General features: G+C 45.9%; 1 protein-coding gene across 8 annotated transcripts in view; it reads left to right on the top strand.

Annotated features, from left to right (window-relative positions):
- Nucleotides 1-1,946: 1,946 nt before the first annotated feature.
- CCDC85A (coiled-coil domain containing 85A) overlaps nt 1,947-24,506 on the top strand; it is a 237,138-nt gene continuing 214,578 nt past the window's right edge. For 6 of the 8 annotated variants that reach the window (XM_051838800.2, XM_017340757.3, XM_017340756.3 and 3 more), the window contains exons 1-2: nt 1,947-2,941; nt 9,655-10,615. In XM_051838800.2, coding sequence (XP_051694760.2) covers nt 2,678-2,941; nt 9,655-10,615 — 1,225 coding nt within the window. In that variant the 5' untranslated portion in view covers nt 1,947-2,677. Of the gene's footprint in view, nt 2,942-4,102; nt 4,283-9,654; nt 10,620-24,506 lie in introns of those variants that run through there. The other 2 variants (XM_051838789.2, XM_051838776.2) reach the window with 2 other exon arrangements.

Genomic DNA, 24,506 nt, shown 5'->3' with positions numbered 1-24,506 from the left:
GTTGAAGAGAGCCTGCTGTGGGCAGGTGGGCAGGTGGGTAGTGTGAAAGAAACATGGCATTAATCAGGCAAGGGAGACTTTATTCCAACAGCAGGGTGACTCAACCAGCTCCACCGCAATAAGGCAGAGAGAAACCCAATCAACACCATTGCAGTAAAAGGAGGGAAGGCTGTTAGGCACTAAGGCGAGCTGTTGGAGCTGTGCTGCTGGACAGCGGGCTGCGGCATTGGTCCTGGGCAGAGGCCACTTGTGTTTGCCACTTGCAACTTACTCAAGTTAGGCTCCTGTCCACCAAAGAAACTGGGAGTGAGCGGCACCACACCGTCCTTGATCGCGACATTTCACAGGGACGCCTCCTGGTCCTTGAGAAAAGACTTTTTTTTTTTTTTTTAAGGTTTATTTATATTATTTGAAAGGAAAAGTTACAGGCAGAGAGGTAAAGATAGAGATAGAGAGAGAGAGAGAGAGAGAGAGAGAATCTTTTATCTGCTGGTGCACTCCCCAAATGACCACAATGACTGCAGCTGGGCCACATGGAAGCCACGTGGATGCAAGCACCCAAGCACTTGGGCCAGCTTCTGCTGCTTTCCCAGGAGCATTAGCCTGGAGCTGGATTGGAAGTGGAGCAGCCGGGACTTGAACCGGTGTCCAGGTTGGATGCCAGGTTGTAGATGGCTGCTGAAGCCACTGTGCCGCAGCACTGCCTGACCTTCCTGGCTTGTATAAGCCTACAGGAAGCTGAGAGAAGATTTACCTCTTAAAGCACCAGGGGAAGAATTTACAACTGAAACTTTGCTAAAGTGCATACTCTAAGACAGGGCCGGCCAGGTGCCGAGAGTGAAGAGGAAGTCAGTCTAGAACATCCATTTAAAGTTCAATCAAGGTCACGGGGATGGGAAGGGGTTCCGGGTCCGGTTCTGGGTCCACTTCCCTTTTTCTCCTGGAAGCCCAATCCCAGAGCCCCTGCGAGCACCCTCTAACGGTGGCAGCTTTATCGGGTGACACGCCCGGACCCAATGGTGGCGGGACTGTTAGAACCTCATTCTGCCAGAGAGCTGCCACTTGACGCGGGTTCACTGAGGCCCACTGTGGCCGATGCCTGCAGTTTCCCGGGGCTGTCCCCATCGCCGACATGACAAGCCCAGGGCGGGCCGAGGGAATCCACTTCTTGAGGCAGAAAGCGTGTTTTCAGCTACACGTCCACTTTACTCATCTTCAGGAGAGAGTGGCCGGAGGTAGCAGTCAGCGACTCGGAGTTCCTTCTTCCAGAAAGCACCATCATAAAAAGATGACCGGGTAAGCACGTGGCAGCCGGCAGCACAGAGAAAGTGGAATCGCCCTTGGCAGGCATTTCAGCGTGCCTAGGGGGCCCTGCTTTTACTCCGATGGGAGGTTAACTGGACTGGCCTGAAAACCCAGGGCTTGGGGAGCAGGAGATGAAGGCATTCTATTTTTCCCTGAAGGCGCTGATGCTTTCTAATTAAATTTAAAGATTCCGTACCTTCCCCTGCAGCTTCTTCACAGAGCAGCGGAATTTTGGAAAAGACAAAGGCCTGGGGGTGGAGGTGGGTCTTTCGGATCGGGCAGTGGCCTGAAGCCTCTCTTCTCCTCTTCAGAGCGCTTCCTCAAACTCACAGCCCTCCCTGTCTTCTCCCCTTCTGCCAAGTGCTCATTTCTCATCTTCGGCGACCTCGTCCGTCTTGATCCCCAAATACCAAGCCCCTCTCTTTCCCTTGCTGCTGTTCACCCTGTCTGCTGACAAACCAGGCGTGCAGAGGGCGGAGGAAGGGGCTTCTTCGGCCACACGGTGGCGCGCGCGAGCCTCCCAAGGCCCGGCGGCCCCGGCGCCGCACCTTTCCCCGCTCTCGCAGCCCCGCCCGCGCCCGGGCGCCCAAGGAGCCGCGCCCCCAGCCCTCCCGGGCGGGACGGAGGCTGAGCGCGCCTCCGGGGTCCCGGCCGCGGGCGAGCTGCCGCCGCGCCTGGGCCGCGAGGGAGGCAGGTGCCGCCGGCTGCGGGCGACCCCGGCTCTTGGCTCCTCCTCCTGCCGGCCTCCCACCCTCCACCCTCCACCCTCCACCCGTCTTGGGCTCGGCTGTGCCAATCGAAGGCTTCCCGGAGCAGCCTCGGAGCGGCGGCGGGGGCAGCGGAGGCTGCAGGGGGAGCGCAGCCGGCCGGCCCTGCGCGGGTAGCTGAGGGGAGAAGCGGGGGGCCGCAGCTGGGCCAGGGGAGGACAGTGCGAGTGCGTGTGCGTGTGCATGTGCATGAGAGAGTGTGTGTGAGCGCGAGAGCGAGCGAGGGGGGCGACCGTCTCGAATTAGGGCGGGCCATCGGGGCTGCAGCCCCCGGGGCGCCCTCACGCCTGTCTCCCGGGTTTGCCCGCGGCGGCTCGCGCTCCCTGGTGTCCTTCACCATGGACTTGCGCGGAGTTGGGACGGGCCTCGGCAGCACCGCGCGGGCAGCTGCCCGGCCCTGGGGCTGCGCGGGCGCGCCCACGGGGATGGCGCGGTAGGATGGGCGCCCAGCGCGACCCCCGCCGCCCTAACCCAGCGGCCCCCGGGCGGTGCCGCTGACTCCGCCGGAGCGCCCAGGGGTGGGCGGAGGCAGCCCCGCCGCGCCCGCGCCTTCGGGAGTCGCTCTGCCTCTTCAACCCACTCGCACCTGCCACCGCGCCGATACCATGTCGAAGGCGGCCGGCGGCGCGGCGGCGGCGGCGGCGGAAAGTTGTCCGCCGGCTCCGGCCGGCTCGACCGCGCCCGCAGCCGTGGAGGACCTGTCCAAGGTGTCGGACGAGGAGCTGCTGCAGTGGAGCAAGGAGGAGCTGATCCGCAGCCTGCGGCGCGCCGAGGCGGAGAAGGTGAGCGCGATGCTGGACCACAGCAACCTCATCCGCGAGGTGAACCGCCGCCTGCAGCTGCACCTCGGCGAGATCCGTGGCCTCAAGGTGAGCGCTGGCGGGGCTGCCTCTCCCTGCTTCCATCAACAGGTGGTCCTCCCCCCTTCTCCCAGTCAGCACCCCGGGGGCCCCCGGCCCCAGTCCTTGGGAAACTTTTCCAAACTTTGGGGGGCGTTTGCGCCCCTCCTTTTCCCCAAGCGGGGCGTGCCGCCCCGGCGCCCGCTCTCTCTCTGGGGTCTCCGCGGCAGGAGGCGCTGGCACCTAGGGTGCTGGCAGGCAAGCAGAAACCCGAATTTCCCGGGAAACCCGCACAGTCAGCTCTTTGGGGGAACTGGGTTAGGAACGGCCCATCGGGGGACAAGGCGAGCGCGAGAGAGCGTGAGTCCCGGGCATTTTTCGTCCTTGAGGGTCGAGGTACAGCTGCTCTGGCCCTACCCGCTCTCCCGCGGGGCAGAGGGGCTGGCGGGGACCGGGGGAGAAGCCGCAGGCGCCACCCCCGCAGCCGGCCGGTGTCACCCGGTGCAGACGAGCTTAAGCGCTGCCTTCCAGGGCTCTGGGAGCTGCTGTGCTTTCCTTCTCCTTGCGATGGCGTTACCCGGAGTTGTCTTCCTCCCTCTCCCCTCCCCAATTCGTCAGCAGCTTGATTTTCAATTTTCTGCAGCTCGTGGGGGGTGGGGGGCGGCAGGCAAAGGGACTCAGTGTGGAAGGCGCGCTAGGTTTGGGAAAGGTACCCCAAGTGTGGCTCAGTGAGCCCTCCTCCCTCTGCTGTTAGGAAAGGGGGCACCCTTGAAGCCCACCAAAGTTTCTTTTCTCTGTGGAGAACCAGGGTGCCCGCGGCGTGCTGGCCTGGCTGCAGCAGGCCAGTGGCGGGGAACCGCCCTGCCGGCCGCGTGCACTGCAAACTTCCTCTGCTTCCAGCTTGAGCCGGTGCCTCCTGGTACTCCTTCCTCTCATTGTTCTGCTTTTGCTTATAGGAAGCCAGGCACAAATGAAGTCACCGGCAGGGACCTCAGGGAGTGAGTCCCCGCAGGCACAGGCTGTTCTTGTCCCCTTTGCCTCCCCTCTCCTCTGGCGGGGGACACTGCTCTTGGACTGCCTCTGTGCTCCAACGCTGGGACTCTGGGGCAGAGAAGAGTGGGAGGTGGGAAATGGCTGGGTCAGGATGCCCCTCCCCTAAGGCCCCAACTCACTGTCACATGGTTCCTCCAGTAGATGCAGGTAGGAAGAGCCACAGTCAGAAAAACCCCACTGCCAGCCCTCTCCTTTGGCTTAATTCATCGCTAATGGAGTATTTATTAAGTCCCAGGCTCTTTGGGGAATAGAGGCAGGTTAATGGAGAAGGAAGCTCATCTCAGAGACCTGAACCTGGAATCCTCATTTGCCAGGAAGGTGAGCCTGGGTATTGGGTGATTACTTTCTCAGGCCCTTGTTTTATTCACTAATAACCTGTGAATGATCAGCATTTCCTAGGGTGTCATGACCGGAAGTTACAGTAACCTAGAGGGAGGCTGAACACTGCACTTGACTGCACAGAATGGTAGTTTTCATCGTCAGTGGATGACATATACGTGTGCAGCTGTGTGCCTTCAGGATGTAGGTTTCTTTGGCAAAGCTGAGTAATGGTGTTAGTTTGAAACCCTCCAATTTAATCTTTTTTGTGTGGTTTGAACCATAATGTGCTTGGAAGTTTTAAATTAGTTGATTTCCTGAAGATTCCACTGTAGAATACTGGCTTAATACTTCAGCGTTTTTTTGGTTGTGTGGATTTACTGTATGTGCGTGGGCCTAGGTGTGCATTGTGGGGGGAGTGGCATGAATGGTGGCATGCCTGGCCTTCCTTCTAGTAGCTTCATTTAGAGAAATAGCTATGAGGCCAGTTAAGGGCAATCAAACCCAACTAGGAAAGTCTCTTTGTGGTCTAGATTCATGATTTGGCATTAGAAGAATTTCTAGTACAGAAGTGATAGAGGATGATTACTTGATAACATAGCATCTATTTTCCATTTCATGCCCTCTCTGGCCAGCTGCATGGGAGTTGACTCCAAGGCTTCTGGCCCACCTCCAGTGATGGTGTGGCTTTCAGGCTGTGCATTGGCATGCCTTAGACATAGCAGTTAAGATACCACTTGGGATTCCCACGTTCTGTAGCAGAGTGCCTGGGTTCCAGTCTTTGCTCCACTCTTGATTCAGGCTTCATGCTAATGCGTACCCTGGGAAGCAGCAGGTGATGGTTCACACACTTGGATCTTTGCCATCCACATTGGAGACCTGGATTGAGTTCCTCACTCCTGGCCTTGGCCTGGTCCAGCCCTGGATGCTGTGGGCCTTTAGGGGTGAATCAATAAATGGGCAATCTTGCTGCCTTTCAGATCACTCCATCTGCCTCTGCTGAGAGGTCAGCCTTCTCCCGTCTTTATGTCATTGTGACTCAGAACTTCCTTGGGCATCGCAGGGATCCATAAATGAGGTTGATTGAATAAATGACAGGTACATTTACTTATGTGAACTTAGCTGGAAGAATGGGGTCTTATTGTTTGGTCTCTGAGTGGTTAGGCATCTCGACTGTAAATGCAGGGCAATTAAGGGCACCACACTTTTCTTTTTGATGCCCCTTTTTGCAAGTGGATTTAAAGTTGCATCTAAACATCTTTAAGGCTGCTAGGTTGTCTTGCAGCTGTTGACATGGGAAATGGACACATTGATTCCTTCATTTTCTTTCAAGGACCTGTGGCTGGGTCCCAACTCTACAGACTTGTTTGTGTTCAGACATTGGGGACGCAGGGCCATGTGGGAGCAGTGGGAAGATAAAGGTGGCTTGGGAAAACTGTTAACCTCTCTGTGCCTCAGTCTTCTCATTGCCTCAACGGGCATTTTATTATTACTTGAGGTTTTATGAGAGTTAAATGTTGTCTAGATGAAGAAACCTTGTGAAGTTAGATAGCTGTCTCAAGGTCACAGAGGTATAAAGTGTTCAAAATTGGCTGAATTTCTTTTCTTACAGTGAATTGATTGATGCTCCTTGCTTACAATGAGTGGTTCTGTAAGGGGTGGAGAAAGGAGATCTGGATAAGGGTCTGACGTCGTCAGAAATCTTATTCCTGAGAACCATGTGTGTATTCCAGCACCCCAGCTGCCTTGAGGAAAAAACCCTTCCCAGGCCCATTTAAAGGAACTGAATCTGTTGGTTCTCCACTGAATTAGTGTCCCTCCTTGCTTCTGATGCACAAGCCCCTGCCCTGCAGTAAAGAGAAAGAACAAACCAGAACAATTCATCTTTACCTCGAAATCCAGTCCTGCTGTCCTAAGCTTGAAATGTTGGGTGGTAGTCTATGAGGTGGACTGAAACTTTTAAATGTTCCCTTTAGACTCTTGGGTAACATCTGGTGGCCTGTGCCAATGTTAAAAGGACACCTAATGTTTTGAAAAAGAGACCCAAAATCTTATTATTAGAAGGTTTATGTATTTATTTGACAGACTTACACAGAGAAAGGGAAAGACAGAGAGAGAGAGAGAGAGAGAGAGAGAGAGAGAGAGAGAAACAGAGAGAGACAGAGAAAGAGAGAGAGAGAGAGAGATCCTCCGTCTGTCAGTTCACTCCCCAAGTGGCTGCAATGGCCAGGAGTAAGCCAGGCCAAAGGGAGCCAAGAGCTTCATCTCCTGTGGATGGCAGGGCCAACCACTTGGGCCATCTTCCACTGCATTCCACAGGCCATTAGCAGGAGTGGGATTGGAAGTGGAGTACCCAGGACTTGAACTAGCACCCTTATGGGATGCTGACTTCACAAGGCCATCCCTGAGAAGCCAAATCTTTTTTTTTTTTTTTTGACAGGCAGAGTGGACAGTGAGAGAGAGAGACAGAGAGAAAGGTCTTCTTTTAGCCGTTGGTTCACCCTCCAATGGCCGTTGCGGCCGGCGCACTGCGGCCAGCGTACCGTGCTGATCCGAAGCCAGGAGCCAGGTGACTCTCCTGGTCTCCCATGGGGTGCAGGGCCCAAGCACTTGGGCCATCCTCCACTGCACTCCCAGGCCACAGCAGAGAGCTGGCCTGGAAGAGGGGCAACTGGGACAGAATCCGGCGCCCCGACTGGGACTAGAACCCGGTGTGCCGGCGCCGCAGGTGGAGGATTAGCCTAGTGAGCCGCGATGCCGGCCGAGACGTCAAATCTTAATGTGTCAGATTTGAATTGAAGAGGTTGGCTCCCAAGCTGGTTGCTTCGCTGTTCATCAGAAGGTGATGGGAATACATGAAAATTAGAGAGTAAATATATTTCAAAGAAAACTAATAATAAGAGTGAGAAATTGTGTAAGAGAACATTGAATGAGACCAGAGCCTTCTCTGTGACTCCATCTGAAATCCCTGGGAGTCTGTTTCACTTCCATTAATTCTGGAAGGCCCGTGGTGGCACCAGCCCTGCGTACTTTCTCATTCTTCAGAACTCAGGGATAGCCATGGGGTCGTCAAAGGGAAGTGTTTTTAGATAAAGAACATGACTTGAACATTCTATGAAATGCCAGGATTAAACTACATTTGAGTAATTTTGAAGTTCAGATTAATTTCAATAAGGGTTATTTACCCCAAATATCTGTAGCCCTCCATGATCTCCAAAGCTTCAGTATCAAGTGATAACAGCTGTAGACTCCAGCATAGCAGGGGTTTGCTGAAAAGAAGAATAAGAAATCCTTTCTCAGTACTCATGTCTGTAGCCTGTGTTATTCATGGGTCCAGGGCTTTAAAGGGTTGATCAGGCCATAAGCACATGCTTTGTGTCTACTAAATGCAAGGCACAATGCTATGTATGTTGTGTATTACAAAGAAAGGAGCTAAGATATCCATATTAGAAAGGAGGAAAAACAATTGGTACCCCTGAGAGGCCTAGCTAGTGTGAGAGGCGTGAAGCTGTGACTAGGAAAGTGACCTCGTCCATTCATTTGTGGGTGCTGCTCTAGTGCTGTGGGAGACCTCTCAGCAGAATCTCTTCGCTGAAGTATGGGAGATGGGTTACTTTCTAGTTCGAATATCAGGCGTATTGGGGTTCACAGCTGGTTTACAGAAGGGGAGCTAATGGGAGAAAGGCAGGAGAAGGCCATTCAGGCCTGGCCAGGGGAGGGGATCAGAGTTGACACACGGGGAAAAACGTGCACAGGGGGTTTCTGAAGCTACCTCTGGCAGAGGAAATTCTGGAGTGGGCAGGGGAAGACGGAGGCTGGGGCAGACCAAGGCGGGGAGGCGCGGTGCAAAGCTGTTGGCGAAGGTCAGGCCTGAAAGCAGAAAGAGCAGAGAGAGGCAAGAGGAGGTGGTGGGCAAGAGAAACGAGGAGAGAGAGGTGAGGGCAATGCCAGGAGTTAGGACTGGAGTAGAAATCTCATCCCCGCACTTCTTCCCCAGGCCTGAAAATCCTCTCCCATCTTTGGCTTCATGACGGCCAGGAAGTGAACAGAGGGCGTGGTTGGCAGTTGTTTTATAGCTTACTTTCTTGTCAGTGTCTGGGAGAATGTTGGACTCAGTCTCAGTTCAAGGGAATTAGTCCCCTTTTTGAGTACCTCTAGCTCTGTCTTGGATGAAGGAGGAGCAAGACCAGAGGTTTTTAGGCTTTGTAAAGTGGGGGCATCTTGGGCTGTCCCTGTCGCATCTTACCAAATCATGGTGCCTCAAGGCACAGTCGGCCCCTTTCCTGTGTCTGGGAATGAAGGGGAAGTGGGGCTTCACAGTATATTGTAGAAATTGCTTGGTTTCATGTGTCTCCAGTGGGTTTCTGTGCTCTGGAGGTGGATAGAAGAGATGAGGTCTCCATTCTCAGAACTCTAACAAGGCTGTGGACTTGAACTGATGGGCATGCATTTGCATGTGTGGTTATGCACTGTACTAATTGCTGCAGAGGGAAAATCTGCAGGATGATGGTCGAGCAAGCTGTGGATTGGTGGTGGACCTTCAGAATGGCTTCTGTAGGAGAGTGGCCTAACACATGAGACCTGGCGGTTTTGTAAAATGACAGCTTTGTGACAAGATGAGCTGAATTTTGGAGGTAAACTTCCAAAGATTTGTTTGGCTCGCAAGTGGAAGGTTAGGGAGAAGGGATGCCAGAGATGACCCCAGGTTCTCAGGTTCTTCTGAAGAGCAACGGGGTGGGTGGAGGTGGCAATTGCTGGGGTGCAGTTTGGGGACGGTTGCTCCATCTGTAATTGCGAGATGCCTGGGAGGCATCTGGGTGGGTCCAGCAAGCAGGGGTTGGACGTGCAGGATGAAAATGCCACTAGGGGGCAGTTGTGCGATTTCTTTGTATGTGTGGCAGAGGGGGGATTGTGGGTGCTCTTCCCCATGGGATGGGCAGGAAAACCAAGCAGAGCTTGTTTGCTCTTTTGGAAGACCTGGTGCCATGGAGCGTATGAGCATTCCCTTGGTTTTCTCCGGATTGATTCCTGCCAATTAAAAACTGACTACTGTGGGGTGACCTTGAACAAGTGACGCTTTATGAGCTCCGATTTCCCCTTCTATAAAAGAACCATAATAATACTTATCCCCTAAGTGTTTTGTGAAGATTAGATGAGACAATGCACATGGAGTCTTTTATAACCGATGCCTGTTAACTTAAATTTTATGGATAGTGAAAAGCCTGCAGCTTACTGCTGCCCTCTCACCTCCTCCCCAACATGGGCAGGAATTCACCATTCATCATTTCCAGGCTCTCTCACTCCCAGGCAGTGTGAGCCTGGTGCCCACTCATACGTGTACCGCCCTCACGTGGCTGGGTCTCTCTTTCCAGGACATCAACCAGAAACTCCAGGAGGACAACCAGGAGCTGAGGGACCTCTGCTGCTTCTTGGATGATGACCGGCAGAAAGGCAAGAGGGTGTCCCGGGAGTGGCAGAGACTGGGCCGCTACACGGCCGGGGTGATGCACAAGGAAGTGGCCTTATACCTGCAGAAGCTGAAGGAGCTGGAGGTGAAGCAGGAGGAGGTGGTCAAGGAGAACATGGAGCTCAAGGAGCTCTGTGTGCTGCTGGACGAGGAGAAGGGCGCCGGCTGCGCGGGCAGCCGCTGCTCCATCGACAGCCAGGCCAGCCTGTGCCAGCTGGCCGCCCCTACCGCACCCTCGGTGCGTGACGTGGGTGACGGCAGCAGCACCTCCAGCGCGGGCAGCACGGACAGCCCCGACCACCACAAGCACCACGCGAGCGGCGGCAGCCCGGAGCACCTGCAGAAACCCCGGGGTGAGGGCAGCCCCGAGCACTCCAAGCACAGAAGCGCCAGCCCTGAGCATCTGCAGAAACCCAGGCCCCCCGGGACCCCGGATCACTCCAAAGCACTCAAAGGACCTAGCCCTGAGCACCACAAACCCCTGTGCAAGGGCAGCCCGGAACAGCAAAGACACCCGCACCCAGGGGGCAGCCCTGAAACGCTGCCCAAGCACGTGTTGAGTGGGAGCCCAGAACACTTCCAGAAACACAGGCCAGGGGGCAGCCCTGAACATGCCAGGCACAGCGGAGGGAGCCCTGAGCATCTTCAGAAACATGCCCTGGGCGGGAGCCTGGAACACCTGCCCAGAGTCAGGGGCACCAGCCCCGAGCACCTCAAGCAGCATTTTGGGGGAAGCCCTGACCACAAACACGGAGGAGGTGGCGGCGGCGGCAGCGGCGGCGGCGGCAGCAGGGAGGGCACCCTGAGACGGCAGGCACAGGAGGACGCATCACCCCATCACCGGAATGTCTACAGCGGCATGAACGGTGGGTCAGTATGTGCTGGGCAACTGTAGGCAGCTGGGCAGAGGCAGGAACGATGGGGGCCTTTCCAGCCATGTTAGCAAGTGCGGAGTCGGGGCAGGAGGAAAGCTGTGCCCTCAGATCATAATGTGTGTTTCTTCCTGTCCGTGTGTTTCTCTTTTCCATAGAGAACAATCAAGTAGCCCGAAGAAGGCATGACAGAGGTCAGCAGAGGGCAAGGAGTGGGTTCTTAGGGTCCTGAATTGTCAGGGTTGAATCTGTGGGCATCAGGGATAACAATAGAATGCAACTATTCTAAGATTCTTTTTTTTTTTTTTAAATTATTGGACTTGAGCGTGAAATTAGAGGTATGCTGTTTCATACAAGGGCTCGCTAGTGAAATGGTGACCAAAATATTTTTGAATACAGGTAAAAGAATATTGGGAGGAAGAAATGACTATTTACCAAGCAGGCTTGATATTTGTTTGAATGACTTAACTTTGACCTTGAGGACTTTAAACATTGTGTTGGGGACTATTGCATGAATCTGTGACTCTCCTTTGCGTCTAAAATGCAATAAATGGTTGCCTTCCCCACTAAGACTCTACCAACTCTCTGACTAAACTCCCTTCACTGTGTTCTGGATAGTTTGCTTTTTCAATACAGAAGCTGTCTGTCCTGTTGTTGAAATGTCCCTCTTTAACACCGATGTATTTAGATGCTCTTCTCGTTTTGAAAGCATTAACATCCACTACATTTGCTGAGGTGGCTCTAAACCTGAGCTTTTAAACCTTTGGAAGAGGCTTAATTTTCTGCATCGTGGTTCTGAAACCTCTTTGAACTCAAGAGAGAAAGAATTCATTTCTTAAAGAAGAAATAAAAAAAAAAAAAGAAAATGCACAATTCTCCTGTGTTACCTCTGATTGATTTGGAGCTAAAATGGTCAGTTTTATAAACTATGGATTTTTTTCATTCAAAACGTCTGAGGCTTTTTGCTCTATTTGAAAGATGCTGTAGAGTCTGTATGCAGACAGTTCTGAGCAGTGAAGAAGGAGACTGACCGCTTTAGCAGCCACACAAAGGGGTAAATTTTCAATCCTCTACTTGGGGATTTACCTGTTGGATTCCATTTCATCCTAATCCTTTTCTCATAGTGCTGCAAATGACTCCAGAAGCTTGGTTTCTAATGCATCCAGCCTCCCTTTAAGTGCAAAGGGAACTAGAAAGAATAGGGCAGATAGGAAGCTGCTATTTTCTTGGTTGCTTGTATTCTGAGGTGGAGGCAGGGAGAAACCAGTTCACCCTCAAGTTGAGGCCTCCTGGTTGGTGCCTTTACCAGTGATTGAACCTTCACTGTCTTCCCAGGAGACGCAGGGATGCTGCTGTGGGCAGCTTGCTAAGCAGTTCCCTACAAAAGATGAAAGTAACATAAAAAGATATTTTGGGTTGTTACTATCGAAAGATGGGATCATTGGCCATAACACCTGTCTTCAGGGGTAGTAATAGGTTAATGAGAAGGTATCGTTAATGATTTTTCCTTTACATGATTACTTTTTAAAGAGCTTGAGAAGTAAATATGATCCTATCTTAATGAAACTTTGTTTCTTAAAATAACAAAAAATATAATAGGGACAGGTGGGTCACTTGCAAAATAATTTTCTTTCCAAAAGTTCTCTTAAAAGAACTCTGTAGTTTTTAATTTTATTTTTAAAATCTATTATTACTATTATTTTGGATTGACAAATCAGAATTGTATACACTTATGAGGTATAATGTTATGTTTTGGTCCATGTATACAATGTGACGTGAATAAATCAAGCTAAGTAATATATCCACTACCTTGCTTACGAGTCATTTTCTATAGGGAGACATTTGAAATTTACTTTCTTACTGACTTTGAAACACATGATACATTACTAGTGACTATATTCTACTGTGTGGTAGATGGTAAAACCTAGCCTTTCTACCTACTGAAACTTTGTACCCTTTGAGCAATGACTCCCCATTTCTTCCCTCTCCCCCACCCAGCTTCTCACAACCGTTGTTGTTCTCCTTTCTACTCTGTCAGTTCCAGCTTTATTACATTCCACATGTATGTGGTACTTGTCTTTCTGTACTTGGCTTATTCTACTTAACATAATATACTCCAGATTCATCCTTGTTGTTGGACATGACATGATTTCCTTCTTTTTAATTGCTGAATAGTATGAGGGGTCTTTGGAGATGAGTAGTCCCAAAAAATAGTATGGATTCCAAATTATTTTTGCACCAAAATTATCTTTTAATTCAGTTTTCCATGAACTTTTTGAAATATCCATGTAGATCTGAATATCCACATTGAAATCAATATATAGAAGGGATGTCCGCACTCCCGTGTTTGAAAACCCCTCATATATCCAGGCATGGAAGTACTTGTGTCTAAGGGTTGGCAAAGCATGAAATGCCCCTTAAACTGAGAAGGTATCTGGAGACCAGAGAATGAGGAAAGAAGCTCTGTTAAGAATAAAAATGTTTCCTAGGCAACATATATCTGGAATTCTAGACCACGATGGATGGGTGATCTAGGCCCACAAAATCCTGCAGCATGCATTTGTTTTTTCTGCAGAGGGTAGCACAACAGGTAATATTTTATACCTTCACAAGCCCAAAGGGGGATGGGAGTTGGAACTTGTGTTACAGCACTCCTTTACTATTGGAATTTAGCCCCTTGAGAATTTTGCTGGTTTTCCTGAACCTTATCAGAAAGGGTTGTGACAGCACTTAAGCTGTATAGCTGGATGGTGGGGTTAGTTAACTTGGCACGTGGTCACCATTCTTCTGGGAGAGAGAGGGCAAAATTGAAGGACATTAAAATGGTTTGCTGTGTTTCTGGAAGTGGGATTGCTGGTTTGTATTGTAGTTCGACATTTGGTTTTCTGAGGAAGTTCAATACCATTTTCTGTAATGACTGTATTAGTTTATATTCCTACCAAAAATATATTAGAGTTCCCTTTTTTCTGATTCTTCTCCAAAATGTACATTTCTTTTTTGAAATAAGCTATTCTAACAGGAATGAGGTTCTATCTCATTGTGGTTTTAGCTTGTGTGATCTAATGATAGTGATGTTCAGCATTTTTTCATGTATCTATTGGCCATTTGTGTATCTCCTTTAAAGAAATGTCTGTTTAGGGTCTTTGAGTTTTTTTTTAATATTTGTCTATTTTTTTTTTTTAAAGTCAGAGTTACACACACAGAGATTGAGAGAGAGAGGGGAGAGAGAGAGAGAGAGAGAGAGAGGTCTTCCATCCACTAGTTCACTCCCCAATTGGCTGCAATGGCTGGAGCTGGCTGATCCAAAGCCAGAAGCCAGCAGCTTCTTCTGGGTCTTCCACGTAGTACAGGGGCCCAAGGACTTGGGCCATCTTCCACTGCTTTCCCAGGCCATCAGCAGAGAGCTGGATAGGAAGTAGAGCAGCCAGGACTCGAACTGGTACACATATGGGATGCCGGCACCGAAGGTAGCAGCTTTACTCACTATGCCACAACGCCAGCCCCTTGGCTATTTTTCAGTCAGATTTTCTTGATGTTGAGTTCTAGTTCCTTATATATTACAGATATTAACTTGCTATCAGATGTAAGGTTTACAAATACATTTTCTCATTCTGTAGGGTTTCTCTTCACTTTTTGAATTGTTGTCTTTCCTATTTTACTTTCATGTAATCCTACTTTTTTTTTTTTTTGTGGTTGCCTGCACTTTTGTGGTCATATCCACAAAGTCATTGTGCAGACAATGTTACAGAACTTTCTCCCAGTATTTTTTTCCAATAGCTCAACAGTTGCAGGTCTTATATGTAAATCTTTAATCCATTGTGATGATTTGATAATGGTTTTCATATATGGTATAGGGTAATGATCTAATTTCATTCTTTTGCATGTGGATATCTTAGTTTTCCCAACACCATTTATATCAGAGACTGTTTTCTCCCCATTGTGTGTTCCTGGTACCTGTGTTAAAAACACTTGACTGTAAATGCATGGGTTGGTTTCTGGGGTTTCCATCATGTTCCATTGGTAGATGTGTGGATTACCATTGCTTTGCAATGTATTTTGAAACCAGGGAGTATGAGGCCTATAGCTTTGTTCTTTTTACTCAAGATTGTTTTACCTATTCAAGATTTTTTTCTTTTTATTTTAATTATTCTATATAAATTTAAAGATTTTTTTTTTTGTTTCTGTGAAAAAGGATATTGGGGCCGGCGCCGCGGCTCACTAGGCTAATCCTCCGCCTTGCGGTGCCGGCATACCAGGTTCTAGTCCCCGTCGGGGCGCCGGATTCTGTCCCGGTTGCCCCTCTTCCAGGCCAGCTCTCTGCTGTGGCCCGGGAGTTCAGTGGAGGATTGCCCAAGTACTTGGGCCCTGCACCCCGTGGGAGACCAGGAAAAGCACCTGGCTCCTGGCTTTGGATCAACGCGGTGCGCCGGCTGTGGCAGCCATTGGAGGGTGAACCAACGGCAAAGGAAGACCTTTCTCTCTGTCTCTCTCTCTCACTGTCCACTCTGCCTGTCAAAAAAAAAAAAAAAAAAAAAAAGGATATTGGAATTTCCATATTGCAACAGATCTGTAGATCGATAACTTAGGGTACTTGTGGACAGTCTCGCAACACTATATTTCTTTCAATTTGTGAATATGGGATATCTTTCCATGTAATTGTATTTGCTTCAATTTCCTTCATTGGCATTTTAGTGTTTTTATTTTTTTAAAAGATTATTTATTTGAAAGTCAGAGTTACACAGAGAGAGGAGAGGGGGAGAGAGAGAGAGAGGTCTTCCATCAGCTTGTTAACTACCCAATTGGCCACAACGGTCAGAGCTGTGTCCATCCGAAGCCAGGAGCCAGGAGCTTCTTCTGGGTCTCTCATACAGGTGCAGGGGCCCAAGGACTTGGGCCATCCTCTACTGCTTTCCCAGGCCATAGCAGAGAGCTGGATTGGAAGTGGAGCAGCCAGGTCTCGAACCTGTGCCCATATGGGATGCCAGCACTTCAGGCCAGGGCGTTAACCTGCTGCACCACATTGCTGGCCCCTAAAGATTTATTTATTTATTTGAAAGTCAAAGTTACACAGAGAGAGAAGGAGAGGCAGAGAGAGAAAGGTCTTCCATCCGCTGGTTCACTCCCCAGTTGGTCACAATGGCCGGAGCTGCACTGAACTGAAACCAGGAGCCAGTAGCTTCTATATCACTATCTCATATATTCATATATATATATATATATATTTGATACTGTCATCGGAAAATAGATTCAGTTTCTGTTCCTCCTTTCCTGTTAGGATGCCTTTTGTTTCTTTCATTTGCTTACTTGTTCTGGCTGGGACTTCCAGTATTATGTTGAACAAAAGTGATTAGAGAGTAGACATATTAGATATTATCATGATATTAGAGGGAAATCTTTCAGTTTTTCACCACTAAGAACAATGCTAGGTACAATGTTGTTGGATAGGGCCTTTATTTTATTAAGGCACATTTCTTCTAAACTTTCATGTTGAGAGTTTTCCTCATGAAGGATGTTGAATTTTGTCAAAGATTTTCCTGCATTATTGAGACTGTCCCTTTGGCATGATTAATGTATAATTTAACTGATAAGAAAAGTTTTAGGTGCAAGTTTTAAATACCTTGCATAAGGTATATCTCTAGATAAATAGAGTTAGTATATTATGACGTGTTATTACCTGAATTCAAATAAAGCTAGTGGGTTAGACAAATGTTTCTTAAAATTTGCCATTAAAATGTATAAATTTGATATAACAGATGTACTGTAGAATGATACTGTAGTTCGATTCTTGTGTCTACTTGAAGTTGTCTCACTCTTACATGACGAATCTTCTGCTGACAGTTGATATCCTCACCAGAGTATATTTGCAGTACATTAGCATTACATTTTTATTTCAGTAATTAATTGGAAAATGAAGTGGCACAATAAGATGTTTATGAATCATCAGCCTATAAACTTGGGCACTGGTAGCTTGTATTTATCCTGCTGTTACAAATTAAATTTTGATACGGATGGTAAGACATGCTTTCTCATACTTTTAAATCCCCACACAATTTGTTTGAATCATTGGTGTATAAACAGATAGGAACCAGTAGCGACGTTAATTTCAAATTACACATTTGCTGAGTCATTTCTAGAGCCACTCTGTTAGGACTTGGTGTGAAAAATGAGTGTTTTACCTGAGGATTTGCATTTTTTAAAGATTTATTTTATTTATTTGAAAGGAAGAGTTACAGAGGATGAGAGAGAAGAGAAAGAAAAAGAGAGAGCAAGAGAAAGAGGTCCTCCATCCACTGGTTCACTCCTAAATGGCCGCAATGGCCAGGGCTGGGCCAGACCAAAACCAGGAGCCAGGGGGTTCTTAGAGGTTTCCCTCGTGGGTGCAAGGGCACACGCACTTGGGCTATGTTGAGCTGCATCAGAAGTGGAGCAGCTGGGACTTGAACCAATGCCCATATGGGATGCTGACATCACCAGTGGCGGTGGCTTTACCTGCTACACCAAATGCCGGCCTGGACTTAAATATTTTTACATACAGTTTAATACAAGTGGCAAATGTGTCTACATTATGGCTGACTGAGATGGAATACATATGTGCAGGTGTTGTCCTACCTACAAAGATGTGCATTTCTTCCAAATACAGATAGGTATGCACACCTGGGAGCGTCAGAGAAAAAGATTGCTGTTCTACTTGACTGAGTCTTGGGCATCTTTAAATCTTGTGCTTTCAATTATAGACTCAATGGACAAAGCAGCTGAATCCAAGGAGTTTCTTTTAGTTAAAAGAGTTAATCTCCAAATGGAGTGAAAAGATGGATTTCAAGTATTTTTCTTCTCTTAGAAGCATCTAAGCCTGTATAACAATTTCTTCATTAGTAGTTGATTAAAAAAACAGTAAATGCAAAAGAAACACAAAACAACCTCTAAATGAAGCAAAATCCTCATGAGTGCAATTTCTTCGCTGCTTTCGCAAGCAGATTAGTAGGAAGCTGGGTGGGAAGTGGAGCAGTTGGGACAGTTCTATTTTCAGATAATAAGTAGATTTCACATTACCACGTCTAGATGTTAGAACATTTGCCCCTTGCTATATTCCAGATTTGTAAATTAAGTAATGGAATAGTCACTACTTGCTACAAATGTGCGCAAATTGTCAACCTCAGCTAGTAAAAATTGGGGGTTTCACTTAGCTCATTCCTTTGAAATCGAAGGTTAGTTTGAATTTTGTTAGGTGAAAGTGTTTCTTTCCACAGTGAAAGGAAGGAGTTTTGCTTCCACATACCAGCTGCCAAATCTTTGCTTTTCAATGATAACTGTTTTAGCCCAGGTCGTGGATGTCTTGCTTGATTAAGGTTCTTCTTGCAATAGCTGTTACTTGTTGATCTTTCAGACCAGGATGATTCTGACGATCAGAAGCTCTTCCAAGCAATGTACCTACTGGGTATTACGAATCCAGATTAAACATGTAGTAAAATAGTTTGCTGTTAATTCTAGAGGCACATATTCTTGATTACAAGCAAATCAATAGACATAAATAGAAAAAGAAACTACCATTTGTTTTATTATTTTCACTCTTCTAAAAAATAGACTCACATAATTCTCCGTGGAGGGTCTTATTCCTTTTACTGTCTTAAAGCACAATGCAATGAACAGTAGGGTCATATCCTCCTTCGACATTGCCCGAAGTGTGAGAGCACACTTTTCACTTGTGTTGGACAAGGTCCGTTTTGAACTACTTAGGCCTTGCTGGTTGGAATATCAGGGATTTAAGTCCTCAGTCTGAGAGCTTATTACTCCTATTCTTTTGAGAGGGTATCTCTAGAGATCGAAAGAGCAAGCTCTTTGTCCCAGCAGCTCCTCTTCTAGTTCAGGATTTAACAGTGGCACCCGGGACATTTTGGATGGGATAGTTATTTTTGTGAGGTTCTGTCTTGTGCATTTTAGGTGGTTTAGCAGCATCTCTGGGCTTTACACAAGAGTGACTGAAGTATGTTTCCAGACACTGCCCAATGTTTCAGGATGGGGCGTGGGCAAAATGGCCACTGATTCAAAACTGCTGCTTTAGAGCAGAGGGTTTCAGTCTGGCTGCAGGTTAAAACCACTGTGATGGCTTTGAAAAAATACCAGGAGGCTGAACCTCCCACTTAGAGATGAAAATTGAGTGGGTCTGGCACTGGGTCTGGGCCTTTGTTAAAAGAGCTCCTCAGGGGATTGAAATGAATGGCTCAGGTGAGCACCACTACCCTAAATGAGTTGGTGTGCATGATTATCTTAAAAACCCCAAGCATCATGGGAAGAAGAAAGCTAACGTCTCCTCTTTGCTGAAGTCTAGGATGAAGAAGGACCCATTCCAGCTGGTATTGTCAAACTTCTCCCTTTTCAACTCTGGACCAAGGCTAGCTAATAATACACTACTTTGGGGTATGGGTTTAAAATTTACATTTTTGGCAGATAGGATTGTTAGGTTATTTGGGGGGAAACTTTTGGCATATGAGTAGTTCGAGATTGCTTTGTGTTGAAATGCCTTCACATGCAGCTGGAGCGAGGACCCCTTGAGTTTCTCATCCATTGACAGTGGATGTCTGCGGGGCTTAGAGAACGTGAACCACCTTCAGTGCTAATGAGCATTTCTCAGAAAAAAATGTTGCATTGCAAATCTCCCACCTTATAGGTGTTACTCTGAGTTCTAAGGTTGCTCCTTGTTTTCTGTTGAGGCTATTAAAGAAATAAACGCTGATCACCTGAAGGGGCCCTGTCTGCTAGGGCTACGATACCCTGAGCGTGGAGGAGACTGTAGCAGGATTCCTCTGAAGCATGGCTGTCTGTGAATTTAGCAGAGGTGTGCTAGAACCTGAGTAATTACCCTCATAAATATTGTATTTTGCTTAGAAAAAGTCAGAACAACACTTATCCATGAAATTGGACAATAGAAAGTGAATGTCTCTTGGGAGAAAAATTCAAGCAGTTACTGAATACTAGAACTTATATTGAGGGTCTCTGAGTGTGTTTTCTGATACAGAGATGGCTAGAGAAATAAAGGATTTTTTTTTGTGCTTTATACTGCAATATAGTAATTTGAAAACCTTATACACTTTGATAGAACACCAAATTAAGAAGTTTTAAAAAGCAGAACTTACTGTATCATACTTGCATGTAAAAAGACTACTGTGTTTATTACAAGACTGCATTTTGATTGAATGACGTAGAAAGCTTAATATTAGAAATGTAGTTTAAGGAAATTGCAAAATACTTACCAGGTGAACTATTGGAAAATTTAGATGACTTAGAAGAGGATTTTCTAGTCCAGTGTAAGGTTTGCAACTCTGCTTGAGTTTGTGCAGTAGTACAGAGCTGTAAGTGTCCTTGGAGTCTAGGGGGCCATTTTTGTCTTTCCACTAAGGAGATTGTCTATCCATATTATGTATATGTATGCATGTACATTTATCTGGATGTTGGTAACATCAGTGTTGCATCTGAACAATGCCAAACATTGTTGATTTTGTTAAGTCAACTATTCAGCTGCACCTGGCCTCCAGTCACATACGCTAGTTGCTACTGTAAGGTAAAGCAAGAACTCAGCTGATTGTGAGCTTATCCTTCTAGATCCACTTGAAATCAATTAAGTTTTTATAGTTTTGTTTATTACAACTCTTCAGAAGATACAATGGAAAACAATGGATGACTGAATTAGCGATGCATTTATTTCATTGTGAAATCATTTAGCCCCACGTATGAGGAAATAAAAAGCTCTGGTGAGTTACTCCATTTCAAATAATAAAGTTTTTCCAGGTATCAAATGAGTGTATTCAGATATGAATACATACTCATAAATACATGAATAATTGGATACAAATACAAAATGTATATATCTCCACATTTCCTCATGTTAGTGATACACAATTCTGGAGACATTGGTAGAAGGTCATAGGCCTCACTGGTCAGAAATAAGTGTGTGGAAGTAAACCATGCTAAAGCTTTAAAAAATGAACGATGATACTGTTAGAACTGACTTGTGTTATACCGTTGGGCCAGCATGTATTTGATGAAAGCATTTCCCAGACTGAAGTTTTATGTGACCTTAAAATCAAAAATTTCTTATATTTTAGCCACCTCATTTTGATGGTTAAAGCTACAACTGTGAGTCTGTAATTAAATGGCCCCCAATGGATATCCTTCCCCATCCCCACTCCCAATAGCTCCTTAAAATAATGTGATTCTAGGCATTTCTAATAGCACTGTGGTGTCACCTGTACCCTTTGCTGCACCCAGAATGCCCAGCTCTATCTCATTTTCGCAATTCTGCTGAATTCTGTTATTTCTAGTGGCTGATGATGGCTTTGGAAAATGGATAACTGCACTGGTTACAACTGTGTTTAAAATGAGAATAAATAACCTGAGTACTTAACTTTCTAAGAGTAAGGTGGTGCATATGTCCTCCATCTATAAGAGTTTTTGGCTGTGCGAGTTTCCTGCTTGCTTATTGGCTGGATCTTGACTTTACTTGATATAGTTGAGATATTTGTGTAAGAGTTCTTTTACTATTATATTTACTTCTTAGGTACTTTGTTATAACTACTTTTCCTAATAGTAATTTAATGCATTGTATTTATGGTAGGTACTGTGCATACTTGAAATGGTATTTGAGTTTGGTTCTAGGAATATTAAGAATTCTTTCATGTTTTAAAATGCATTGATTCTCAAGGATGCTGGGCAACTTGAGATTTAGTCTCAAGAAGAGACCATGGGTCCTTACAAATATAGACATGGAATCCCGCTCTAATTTATAAGAGACTCTAATCTGCACAAGAGTGAAGTTCGAGTTATTGCAGCTTCTGACATAAATTGCTTTCTTTTTAGAGTGCCTTTTAAGTGTTTCCAATAGAAAGAACTGCTCTTTTTGAAACAGGATCCTTAAGTAGCAGAGAGGCAGAGAGATATCTAGAAAAGAGAAAATGACAAAATAGTAGTGGGTTGCATTATCAGCCTTAGAAAGGCTGTACTGGCTTGTTCTTAAGATCAAAGGCAGTAAATGGGAGCTCCACACAATGGTTGTTCATTTACAGTTTTGCATCACAGAGAATTGTGTATCATGGAACTTTGGTGCTCAGGTCATTATAGGAGAGTCCAGGAAGTCTTGGCATTTAGTCCTGGCCCTCAGCCAATTCTGGGTGATGTTCAGTTGTTGGAGAAATGCAATTCAAGACTAATACTTGAGAAAAAAATTTCTGAATGTTGATATTTAGGCCTTCTGAAAACTTTTCTATAAGACATATTTTAGGGAAAAATACTAGATTTAATAATTACTTAAACTGTATTTCAATTATTCATGCTCTCTCTCCTCCCCTGTCTTTCCCATGGAGTACACAGCACTTAGGATTCTTGTGTGTGCATTTAATAGAATATGACATGCAATGAACTTAAAGGCATTAGATGGCTTTTTCATGCATATTTCATCTTTGTTTTCAGTCATAGAAAACAAGATAAATCTTAAATTTTAAAGTCTGGCAAACAAAGTGTGTGTAGCAGCATTTTTTGCCTGCTCATATGGCTGACAGAATATGTTGACTAACTTTCAATGACCAGACATCGGAAGCTGCTTCCTGATGGCTCTTCAGTGACTTGGCTGTTCTAGTGAAGTCTGTTGATCATTGCATTAAACTCAGAATTCTGTCTTTGGGTCTTGCTTATGTTCTCCAAAATATTGAGGGGTATATTGGCTTTTAGGGAAGTTTCTGATCTTGATTGTAGCCACAGCTACCTAAGTGCCCACAATTGCTAATTGGTTAAACAATATTAAGCATGATTTTGTGTGTGTGAGATGTGCGTTTTCTTATCAGTATGAAAAGGAATTGGTGATGAATATGTTTATAGATATGTGTATACACATAGATGAGTCTGTACATTTAACAGGGTGCTTCAAGAATCTTGTGGGAAATAGAATTAAAAGAAAATTGTATTTGGTACAAAGTTTTTAAATTCATGGTTTTCTGTAGTACTCATTTTCCATGGAATTTTGAAGACCCCTTATGTGCATGGATTTTAAACTTTTTTGCAAGAAAATAACTTTACCTTTCAATTCCATTTTTCCAGATTTTTTGCAGTACCCTTCTACAGGCACCCACTGCATAACAATTATAGTTTTGGATGATAATGGACTACATATAAAACAGTGGTCCTTAAGTTCAAAATGGCGCCGTAAAATTCCTGTTCCCTGTTCCTTTTTTTCTGTATGATTTCCTTTGTTTAAATATGTTTTATGCACAAATACTTCACTAATGTGTTAAGAATGCCTGAAGTATTCAATAGAGTAACATGCTGTATAGGTTTGGAGCTCAGGAGCAGTAGACTATATATACCTTATCACTGAGATGCATAATAGGCTATACCATCTATGTTTGCATAACTACACTATGATGTTTGTATAGTGACAAAATAACCTAACAATGCAGTTCTCCAAACATATCCTTGTTTTTGTCATTCTTGACTTTATGTGTAAGTATATAGTTGTTTATTCCTAAGTTCAGTTAATTGAGAGTACCTGTCTTGATGCCAAAGAATAGAAAGAAATTAGGGTTTAATTCAGAAATTCACATAGTTAAAGAACTTAAAGCTGTTATACTTTACATCTCTGGTGCAATTCTCATTCTGAATGAGAAAATTGACTTTGAGAGAAGTTGAGTGAATTTCTCAAGGCCAATTTCCAACTTGTAGAGGACTAGAAGGAATGAAGCTGCTCTCAGGGCACAGAATCAGTTTTAGAAATGAGACGCTTATTCTTTAACCATTTGGTTGTGGTAGAGGTGATGTTAATGCAAGAGGAACCATTCTTCCCCATTTCTGTTGGAAATCCCAGAGGACTAGAGAAATCTAATTTTGAAAGTATGAGATAAGATGGGCGTTGAGAAGGTATGGCATTGAAGTACCAAAAAAGACTTGGTGAGTTACCAGGTGAGCTTGGATCAGTTGTCTGGGAACCTTTGGCTTAGCCAGATGGGCTGCACAGTTCACAGCTGGATGGATGACTGCCAAAGTGCATTCCTAATGGAAGGAGTATTCTGCCTACTCAGCCTGGGAGTCTAACTTTGCTACCCTTTTTCTTCCCACACACACTCTGTCCACCCCAAGGTCATATTCCTTCCAGATAAACATTCTTGAACATGGACTGTTGTCCAGTCATTCACACACCATGTGTATTCACAGCCAAATGCAGTGTGTCTGAAGTGTCAGATTCTGGACTGCAAGAAACGGAAGGGAAAGAGACCTGGAGAAAAAGGATTGGCCAGATGGCAACACCAACTGCTCTCAAGGAGTTGCTTTTTTTAATAACTCGGCTTACTGCAAACAAAACTAATTAAGCCAGTTATTCTGATTTATGCTACTATAGACAGAAGTAAGTACACTTACATTCCATTTTGATGGCACTTAAAAGGTCAGAATAACTGAGTTGCAGATTTTTTGTTCATAGCAGCCTGATCTGTTGAACCACTTGAGAATTCAAATTAACTGTGCTCATTAATTCAGCATCACTTGTATTTCCCTGGATAGCAAGTGCCAGTTCACCCATCCACTGAAACAGAATAATAAAACCCTGAAAGATGAGTTGTTAGTCAGATCTGCAGATGATGGACTAGAAGAGATACAACAGGAAAACTAGGTAAAAGTCATCTTACAGTAAGGAAGAGAATAAAAATGGCAGACAGCTAGTTGAGAGACACTGGTTTGTGAGGAAGTCTTTGGAGATTTTAAAACAATCTGTTTGGTCACCTGTGTTAATGGTTTTATGCTGATGGCAGGGCAGATCTCTTCATAGTTACAGAAGCTCACCAACATGGCCCTGGTTATGGAGTCAGGGGAAATTGGCTGAACTGACCTGTGTGTTCTACATCTGAGA

The sequence above is a fragment of the Oryctolagus cuniculus genome, chromosome 2 (genome assembly GCF_964237555.1).
Source record: "Oryctolagus cuniculus chromosome 2, mOryCun1.1, whole genome shotgun sequence".
Taxonomy (NCBI): domain Eukaryota; kingdom Metazoa; phylum Chordata; class Mammalia; order Lagomorpha; family Leporidae; genus Oryctolagus; species Oryctolagus cuniculus.
This window is presented reverse-complemented; position numbering and strand designations above follow the sequence as displayed.